Genomic DNA, 10132 nt, shown 5'->3' with positions numbered 1-10132 from the left:
AACTTATGTATCCATGTCTTAGACTCACAAGAACATACTAGAATGCCAATTCACACATCTCTTCCACAAAGTATATGAGCTCCTTTTAGTAGGAATTACGTTGGGTTGGTGTAAAGGCGAGATGCTCAGTAAATAGTTTTGAGTAAATGAAGGAACAATTGAATAACCAAGATAACCTGTTTCCAAACAGCATCCACCTTTGAGTATATTAATCAATGTTGAACAATGAATAAAAGCATAATTCTTTTTGTGCTTATTTAATATGGAGATTTGAGTGGCTTTAAGCCAGTTCTGGATTGATTGAAAAACAATGCCATTGCTTTTCTATTCCAACAGGAAATATGGGATGTATAAAATCAAAAAGGAAAGACAATCTGAATGACGATGGAGTAGATATGAAGACTCAACCAGTACGTAACACTGACCGAACTATTTATGTGAGAGATCCAACGTCCAATAAGCAGCAAAGGCCAGTAAGTAGAATAGTCTCAGGGGAGAAATCCCACAGCAAGATCAGAGCATGGCTGTGCAATTGAACCCCAATCTTTGCATGCAAAAAAAATTATATTGATTACATAGACCCCCAAATAAGTTTTATATGCCTTCAACAATCTTTTGAAGAATGCATAGAGATTTTGGGGATAATCCAGCTACTTACTAGATGATAAACAGGTCATTAGTTGAATTTTTAGTGTGGAGAATAGCATCTTTCATACTGCCAATGAAAGGCCCAGCATACACCTAGGCCTGTGGGACTCAGGGTAGGTAGTAAGATCAGCACAATGATCTAGGGACAAAAAGAGTTGCTGGATTTAAATCAGAAGCTAAAACACATGCTAATGTGTGTTTCAGGCATTACGTTATATTCTATCTTGTCTTTTCTTCAACGGGCTTGAAATAGTGCAAAAACTGAGTTTGTTATGATTTGTGATGCTGGAGTAAAAGGTTCAGAAAAAGCACATCTAGTTCAGTCTCCAAACTTTACACAGTGGTCCACATTAGAGTCCTTATATGAGTGATGAACCATCTGATGCATTTGAAAAAAAAAAAAAGGAGGGGATGCCATATTTTAAGAACTCAGGGAATTTGGAACATAGGATAGCTATAACTAAATCTGGTTTACTTTGGAGCTTGTAAGCTGCCATGTAGTCTCCCATTGGATGTCTGTATGACCCACCCCCATACCTGGAGTTTTATGGACTGCCTTGGCATTTAAGCTGAAAACACTTATTCCAATTTAGCCCAAATGGCTTTGTTGACAAGTTGTCCAGGCATAATGGTATATATCTGTAATCACATTGTTTTGGCAACAGAGGCAGGTAGATCCTTGTGAGTGTGAGGCCAGCCTGGTTTACGTAGCCAGTTCCAGGACAGGCAGGGCTAGGAAGTGAGCTCCTGTTTGAAAGACCAAAACAGAAGAATTCGCTGTTTCTCCAGCTGTGCCTACGTTTTTAAGAGGCTTGGCATTTTAGAAAACTGTCAGTGTCCAGTCCTGCCTAGTCCGTCCACATTGTCTCTAACCTATCAGAATCAAGTATCATCATTTAGACTGATAAGTTAGTTAAAGAGGAGTGGAGATGAACGGTTACTAGTAAGTTATCGTACATGATGTTTCTGAATTGATACTTTACTATTCAGATAAAGTATCGGTTTCCATTGCCCAGCCTTCTGAAATGCCTCTAGTCCCAGGATGTCTGACACCTCTCCTAGCCTCGGCCAGCCCCAGGCATGCACATGGCACACAGACGTTTCTGCAGGCAAAACACCTATATTCATAAAAATAAACAAATTTGAAAGAAAAGTATAGAAAAATGGATCCACACAAAATATCTAAGATTATCAAGAGCATTTGTAATTTGGGATGGTGGATACAGACCAATATACAATTTAGAAACACTTCATAAGTATGGATAGATACAGGGTTGAACTCTTAAATAAATGTGATTAATAGAAAAGTAAAAGGCACCAGAATCATGGCAGTTTTCTTGGAGACTTCCAAGCTCTCATTAAAAGTTCTGTTTATTTCTCTTAGCAAATTCTATGATTTTATGTGCTTTAAATCCCAGAGATTTTTTTGTTTTGTTTGTTTGTTTTGTTTATTTGTTCAGGTGTCTTTTATTTAGGAATGCAAGGGAGACTAGTTAAAAAAAAAAAAAACCCAAATATTCAGTGTGAAAAAGATTACAAGGTAGAAAACAATAGTGAGCATGTTTAAAGTCTCACTTTCCCTATGCTCGCCAGAAAATCATGGATTTTAGTTCAGGTTCCTGTGGCCACAGATGCTCTCCATCAGTTGCTTTGTTTGGCCACATTCTATGACACAAGTAGAGCTCTCAGCCTTTGCCACATGTAAAAAATACATGGGCCTCGTTGATTATAAAGGGCTCTGAAAGGAGGTGAAATGGACTAATGCAAAGTCAACAACACAAGAAAAATTTATTCAAGAGAGATCTAGACTGAGGTCAGTGGGTCACATGGATGTGTTTTGGCCTTATAAAGGTGGTTTAAAATGGGCTGGACACACCAGTATGACCTGTAGTCCCTGTTCTAGGAGGGCCTTTTAGTCCTTAGTGCACACATTTCAGGGCCAGCCCGGCCAGCCAGCAGGCCTCGTATGAACATGTGCTTTAGCATATGTGTAAACTAACCTCTTGTATTTGCAGATCAGCTTGCTTTCAGAATTATTTAATTTCTCATCTAATTGCTTCCTCTAAATCATATCAAATAGACTGTAATTCTTAATTATGCAAATCCAAATGACTAAAACAGCAGTATAAAACTTCTTTAAGTCTCGAATGTTAATATGGGCCCATGATTTCCTACTCCTTCGGTCCTTTCCTTCAGTAATTGGAGATTTTATGGGCTCACTCTCAGCTAAATTTATATTTCAATACAAACATTTTGGTCCTGTTCCACGAAATGACTTGAGGAAAAGAAGAGGGGATGGGTTGAAGTTCAGGACTTTCTTAGAAGAGGCTGCCAGGCCTTGCTCTGGTGTGGAAAGGCTTAGAAGATACCTCACTCACATGTCCTCTGTGCTACCAGATCTACCCAGTGATGCACCCTGCTGCTGCCATAACTGGGCTGCCACTGACCCCTAGACAGAGTCAGAGCCAGACAACTCTGTTGGGCTTGTGTTTGTCTGTTAGTGACTGGCCCGATCAAATGTTCAAGTAAGTTCAGGAAACATGGAGACAGGCTGGTGACATCTCAAAGTCATTAGGGTTCTGTCATTTTGGTGTTTTGCTGGGCTGCCCCTACCTACTGCTTGGTTTCCATGGCTGCTGTTCGGCCAGTCTTTAATTCTTTCTAGGTAGAAAGAGGCACATTTTCCCAAGGCCCCACCCAACCAGTGAGTTTATGCCTTGCTTCCTCCCCTCTGGCACAGGGAACTGTAAGTCTAGAAAAGTCTAGAAGCAGACATCACACTAGGCGAACAGCCACACCAAATATTAGAGCTGTGTTTTTTAAAAGCAAGACAAAGAATGATGTCAGGCTGGCCTCTAGTCCCCATCTCATGAAGCCCTACCCACTTGGTCTGTTGACACAGAGCAAGGCCTAATGTCCAAAAAAGCCCTGAAAATAACTGTAAGGTAGGACCTGCAGAAGATGGCACTGAGTGCAGGAGCCCTGGAGGCAGTGGCATCACCCTATACGCTTTTCTGTTCAGCTCTTTCCTGCTTAGTAACTGCAACTCTAAACCTCACTTGCTGCTGTTAGGAAATTGATACACAGCATGCATACAAGAAGAAAAATCTGAACATGATGCTTTTCCCTAACAAATACTCTCTCGTAGGTTCCAGAATCTCAACTTTTACCAGGACAGAGATTTCAAACAAAAGGTATGTTTTCTTAACATTATAATTAATATTTTGTTTGTTGTTGTAGGAATATATACATATATATATGTATATATATATATATATACATATATCATAAATTTATCATGCCTTTAACCATGTCTTAAATATCGAGTTCCGAGGCAGGAAGTCCACATTGCTGTGCAAGCCTCACCAGCATCCTCGAGAGAAGGTTTTCATTATCCCAAGTGGAACTCTATCATTAAACGCCCTTGCTTCTCATCTCCCTTCTGTTCTGGGCAGCCACTGTTTTACTTTCTGTCCCTATGGATTTGATTGCTGTAGGTAGCACATGTGACTAGAAATACACAGTCTTCATCATTTGTGTCTGGTTCTTTAACTTCACATAAGGTCTTCAAGGCTCATCTATAAAATATTGTGTGTCAGAACTTCATTTCTTTTTAATTGAGTATTATTCTATTGTATGTGTGTGTCACATCTTGTTCATTCCACTGATGGATACTAGAGTAGCCTCTGCCTTTGGGTGACCATGGCAGAGCTGCCATGACCGGAGGTACATCCTTTCCTAGACATAGTTTTGAAATTATAGTAGGTTATGCAGGTATGCAGAGTGGGTTATGCAGGTATGCAGCTGGTATTATTTGCAGGTGGGAAGCACACAGCTTCATTCCCTGGACCCTTCTCTCCACTGCCTTTCCCTTCCTTTGTGTTTATGTTGCTAGGGTTTAAAAGGGCTTTGCTTATGTCTTTTGTTCTTAGATCCAGAGGAACAAGGGGACATTGTGGTAGCCTTGTACCCCTACGATGGCATCCACCCAGATGACTTGTCCTTCAAGAAAGGAGAAAAGATGAAAGTCCTGGAAGAGTAAGTGTGCCCAGGCCCTGGCAGCACCTTGACCACAGCTCTTGCAAGGGCCGTGGCCAAGGCAGCGGGAATAGAGCAAAAAGAGCTTTCCTTTCCAGTGTGGCTGTAGGCACCTCTATCATTTTTCCCAGTGAGTTCAGACCTTAGGTTCTTTCTTCACAAACGTGCTACCTAAGAAGTTGGGCTCTGTGTCACATGCTACTTAAGATGGTCACTATAGGAGTTGGGAGATAGCTCAGCCATAACCTGAGTTAGTTCCCAGGAAGAGGCTGGGTATGGTGGCACAGCCTTGGGGAGACGGAGTCAGGAGGATCCCTGAAGACTCTCTGGCCAGTCAGACTAGCACGCTTGGCAAGTTCCAGGCCCGTGAAAGACTCTGTGTCTTGAAAACAAGATAGGCAACACCAGAAGAACGACAGATGAGGCTCCCTTCTGTCATGTACGCACATGTACACGTATGATGCATACCTGCAAACACAAGTGTACCTGTACAGTCTCACACACACACACACACACACACACACACACCAATTTAAAAGGCCATTTTTATTTGTTATAGTGCACAGATTCTGACGGGGCTCACGGGTCCTTTGGGGTGATGTCTAAGGGTTTGCTAAGGGTGTGGCGCCACAGCCACGGCCGTGTTGGTGAGCCCTGCTCAGCCACATCGCTTCTGCCCTGAAGCTGCTTGGATGTTTCATTTCCCTGACTCACACATGCGTGACCCTAGTCAGCCACAAGGCACCAGGCAGGAGGAGGGAGAAGGAGGAACTCTGAGCCCTTCAAGTCTAACTTCCCTCTTGTACTGAATTTGCATGAAGCAGCACCCTGACCCTGGCCTGCCAAAGGGGAGGAGAAGGGAGACTCCCTCGCTCGCAGAAGATGAGGCATTGAGTGCTAATCTGAGCTAGAATGAACTGGTGTTCGAGTGGCCCTTCCTTCTGAGAGCTGCATGGCCTTAAAATGTCTCAGTCTGTTCCCTGGAATTTTAACGTTTGAAGTGGGTATGACACCAAAGGATTGTGGTGAGCATGGTGTGTGTGTGTGTGTGTGTGTGGTGTATGTGTGTAGTGTGTATGTGTGTGTGTATGTTTGGTGTATGTGGTATGTGTGTAGTGTGTGTGTATGATATGGTGTGTGTATATGGTGTGTGTGTGTGTGTGGTGTGTGTGTGGTATCTGTATATGTGTATGGTGTGTGTGCCTGTGTAGTGTGGGGGGATGTATGTGTATATAGTGTGGTGTGTGTGTGATATGGTGTGTGTGTAGTGTGTGTAGTTTATGTGGTATGTGTGTAGTGTGTGTGTGTGTGTGTGTATGTGGTGTCTGTGTGTGGGGCGTGTATGGCATATCTGTGGTCTGTGTGTGTGGCATGTGTGTTTATGCTGTGTGTATGTGTATATGATGTGGTGTGTGTGTGTGTGTGTGTGTGTGTGTGTGTGTGTGTGTGTGTGGTGTCTATACAGCTGTCTCTCAGTGTTTGTCAGGAATGGATTCCAGGGCCGCCCATGCGTACTAAAGCCCAGGTGTTCTTATCTTTGATACAAAATGGACCAATACTTGCATATAGCCTACAACATCTTCCACATACCTTAGTTTAAAAAGTTTATTCTTTGAGAATTCTATACATATATACAATAAACATGATCATATTCACTCCCTACTTCCTCTAATACCCCTGAATCCCACATGTGCCCCTTCCAACTTCACATCTTCTTCTTTCTCATAACCAACTAAATCCAATCGGTGCTGCCCATGTATGCAGGACAGTGGGGTCATTAGCAGAGACCATGTTCCCCAGAAGAACCGTTCTCCCTCGCCAGGTTACTGCCCACTCCCAATAGTTCCCCAGTTAGGGGTGGAGCCTAGAGAGTCCTTCTACTGCTACCTCCCAATATTTCAAAACACCTCTGGATGACTTCTCATGTCTAACACAACATGATTGTGATTGTTATGAAGACAGCCTTATGTTGAACTTAAACAGAGAAGAAGAGAACATAGATATAAAAGTTTTCGTCCTGAGAATGTAGCTCAGTGGTAGAAAGTTTGCCTAGCATGTTCAAGGTCCTAGATTCAATACCCCTGCATGGAAAAAAGAAAAAGTGCAGCCTAAAAGTTCCACATACTCTCAGTCTACAGTTGACTGAATTTGAAGCTTGCACAGGCTGCCTGTGTGGGTAGAGTTCACAGGTACGGTGAACTGTGCTGAAGTTAGTTATCATCCCCTTTTCCTCACAGACAAGGGTCTGGTCTGTGTGGGGACATTTGAAGAGGAACGCGAAGGCTTCCAAAGACCCATTCCACCCCCACCCCTCTTTAGCTCAGCTGTTGCTTCAGGGCCTGGTCCCTTCCTCTTTCAACTCCCTGATGCCCTCTGGGTTAGTGTAGTATCATGAGTGTCGTGTGATAAGGCTTCCTTACTCTGAATTGGTTTGGGTTTATTATTGCTGTTGTTGCTTTCCTTTATTCATAGCACCTATCTCTGGGGAAAGTGGATGTTTTTACAAACAAGTTTATAACACATGAATTCTAAATCACTATTCCCGTGACTGGATCGCAACAAGGATCCTTAAGAACATGCCTTAGCCGTGTGTGGGGAAATGAGGGATGTCTGGTTTCTATAAGGTGGGCCATTTTCCCAGCTCTTTTCTATGCAGCACTAAACATATCGAGACACACTGAAGATGTAAGGATGCTTTTTTTTGCTCCTGTCACTAAACGTATCTTTCAGGTGGCAGGAAAGAAATTTCCCCCTTGGATTCTGAGATTCCAGGTTGCCCCCCCTTGCCCTCAGTCTGCAAAACAAACACCATAGGACAATTGCCTCTCGGCTCATGCCTTCTGTTTCTCTTCCAGGCATGGGGAATGGTGGAAAGCCAAGTCCCTTTCAACAAAGAGAGAAGGCTTCATCCCCAGCAACTACGTGGCCAAGGTCAACACCTTAGAGACGGAAGAGTGAGTCCTGGCCCATGGCCATTGTGGTGCTTCTACACGCTGCACCCCATTGCCTGTTTACGTGTGCATCATCTTTCCCCTCCCTGACACAACACCTGTGAAATGTGAAAATGTCTTCACAGGTGGTTCTTCAAGGACATAACCAGGAAGGATGCAGAACGACAGCTTCTGGCCCCAGGGAACAGTGCAGGAGCTTTTCTTATCAGAGAAAGCGAGACTTTAAAAGGTGGGTGAATGATTAGAGACCTTGAGGAAGACTGGATAGGGATGTGGGGACTATTTCTAGACATGGAGCCTAAGGCTTTGTACATGCTAGACAGGCATTCTACTACTGAGGTACAGCCCTAGCCTGGGAAATCACTTTAAAAACTCTTCTGAGATGAATAAAATGAAGACTATAGTAGGTTCTGGTATTAAAGAGGTGGTTTTGTTTTGTTTTCTTTTCTTTTGAGACAGAGCCTCTCTAGGTAGGCCCTGGCTTGCCTGAAAAATCAATTATATAGGCCAGGCTGACCTCAAGCTCAGAGATCCCAGCTGGCCCCTGCCTCCTGAGTGCTGAGATTAAAAGTGTCCACCACACTTAGATGTTTTAATTATGTTATTATTGTTATTGCTGTTATTACTTGTGTGCGTGTGAGTGTGTATGTGTGTGCATTCCTGCCTGTCAAGCTGGAAGTCTGAAGGCAACTGTGAGAATCAGTTCTTTCCTTCTGTCATGGGTTCTAGGGACTTATACAGAAAGTTCCTTTTACCTTTCTGGCCATTGTGCAGACCCTTTCAAAGCGAAAATTTCATATTTTGATAAGACATAATGAACTCAAATGATAAATGTTAATAAAGGAAAAATAGTCATAATTATGGCCAGGTCATAGCACACTTCCTGTTTTGTTGTGGTATTATGAAAGCGAATCTTGAATGGCAAGAGGAAATGCAAAAGAAATTTTCTATTCAGCTAAATGATCTCAGAAACCTAGGGTAAAGAAAGAAAATGCTGTGATGACTGCTTGCCTAGCAAACAAAATGCTATTGTCACTTTTCAAGTCAAATTTTTATAGGACTTTTTTTCCTTCTTAAGCAGGGTATTACTAAGTAGTGGTGGCTAGTCTGGAACTGGCCAAGACTCACCTGCTTCTGCCTCCCAGGAGCTTGAATTAAAATCATCACAACGCCTGATTGCAGGATTTTAATATGATGTGTTAGAAACATACATAGTTTTCATTGGACATTTTGTAGAAAACGAACCACAGTGTCACGTAATGTAGACCTTACGAATAACACGCAGGCTTGCCCTTCTCTTTACTTTCCCACAGGAAGCTTCTCTCTGTCCGTCAGAGATTATGACCCTGTGCATGGAGATGTGATAAAGCACTACAAAATTCGAAGTCTGGACAATGGCGGTTACTACATCTCTCCACGGATCACTTTCCCCTGCATCAGTGACATGATTAAGCATTACCAAAGTAAGTGAACAATGAAGCTGGGGAGAGGCGGGCTATTTTTATAATGATTGCTATCAAGTGGCAGCCACTACTTTGTATGAAAATTTTTCTTTCGGGTGACGTGGTAGGGTAGTACTCTACAAGGAGTTCTAGCTCAATACGTAGATGCTCCTTGACTTCTCATGGGCATGTGTTCTAATAAACCTATTTTGAATTAAAGCACGAGTTGAAAATGCATTCCATTTGCCTTGTCTTCTGAACGTTGCAGCTTAATGTAGCCTTCAGTAAATGTGCTAAGACACTTAAATTTCCCAATGGTTGGACAAAGTCTGACAGTTTTATAACCTACACAGTTGCTATCAGCTCACACGCCGGAGGTGAACATGGATTGTCACACACTTTCATCCAAGTACTAGACTGGAGGTGAACACAGGTTGGCTGTGTGGGCACACTCTCGTCTCAGATAAAATGGCCACCATTCAGTTGAGCACTATAAATGGAACTATCACTACATCCAAGTGAGACTGCTCCTGTGATGGCCACAGCCTTTTTCCCTGGCGAGACCTGTGCCTCTGAGTGTAATGCATGTTTATAAAAGGAATGCGTGCCCATGGTAAGAGCGCATAGCATAGCACTGACGGCATACTGAAGAGCAGCAAGGCGATCGATGGATGCCCTGCGCCCAGTACCAGTTTCTCATCTTGTCCCTTTGTTGTGACTGACATCCGATGCAGGAACTACTGTGTCTGTTTTCTGCTGCCTGGTCTGATGGGCTCTATGAGAAAGCTCATTGAGGGTTAGCTTAGGCCCAAAACATGGAGCAAAGATGTAGGAGAGGGGGGTGCTGGACTTACAGAATCCTTCCTCCCTCTCTCATTCCTATCCACTTATGCTTCTGGCTGAGGTGCTGGGGCTTACAGTACTATGGCCCTGTTCTGGAGTGCAATGGTAACCTAACTGCATCCCTGCCCATGGGCCACTGAACTTTCGAGGACTCAGGAATCAGAATACGTTTTTGTGGAACTATCTCAGTTGTTTTTGTTTTTGTATGCT

General features: G+C 43.1%; 1 protein-coding gene across 4 annotated transcripts in view; it reads left to right on the top strand.

Annotated features, from left to right (window-relative positions):
* Positions 1-10132, top strand: part of Lyn (LYN proto-oncogene, Src family tyrosine kinase) — a 104507-nt gene that overhangs the window by 51221 nt on the left and 43154 nt on the right. For 2 of the 4 annotated variants that reach the window (XM_051197673.1, XM_051197683.1), the window contains exons 2-7: positions 337-410; positions 3797-3842; positions 4581-4686; positions 7542-7640; positions 7763-7866; positions 8951-9100. In XM_051197673.1, coding sequence (XP_051053630.1) covers positions 342-410; positions 3797-3842; positions 4581-4686; positions 7542-7640; positions 7763-7866; positions 8951-9100 — 574 coding nt within the window. In that variant the 5' untranslated portion in view covers positions 337-341. Of the gene's footprint in view, positions 1-336; positions 474-3796; positions 3843-4580; positions 4687-7541; positions 7641-7762; positions 7867-8950; positions 9101-10132 lie in introns of all 4 variants that reach the window. The other 2 variants (XM_051197654.1, XM_051197664.1) reach the window with 1 other exon arrangement.

This window comes from Phodopus roborovskii, unplaced genomic scaffold, assembly GCF_943737965.1.
Source record: "Phodopus roborovskii unplaced genomic scaffold, PHOROB, whole genome shotgun sequence".
NCBI lineage: Eukaryota > Metazoa > Chordata > Mammalia > Rodentia > Cricetidae > Phodopus > Phodopus roborovskii.
Note: the sequence above shows the minus strand (reverse complement) of the source record. Positions and strands in the feature narration are given on the sequence as shown.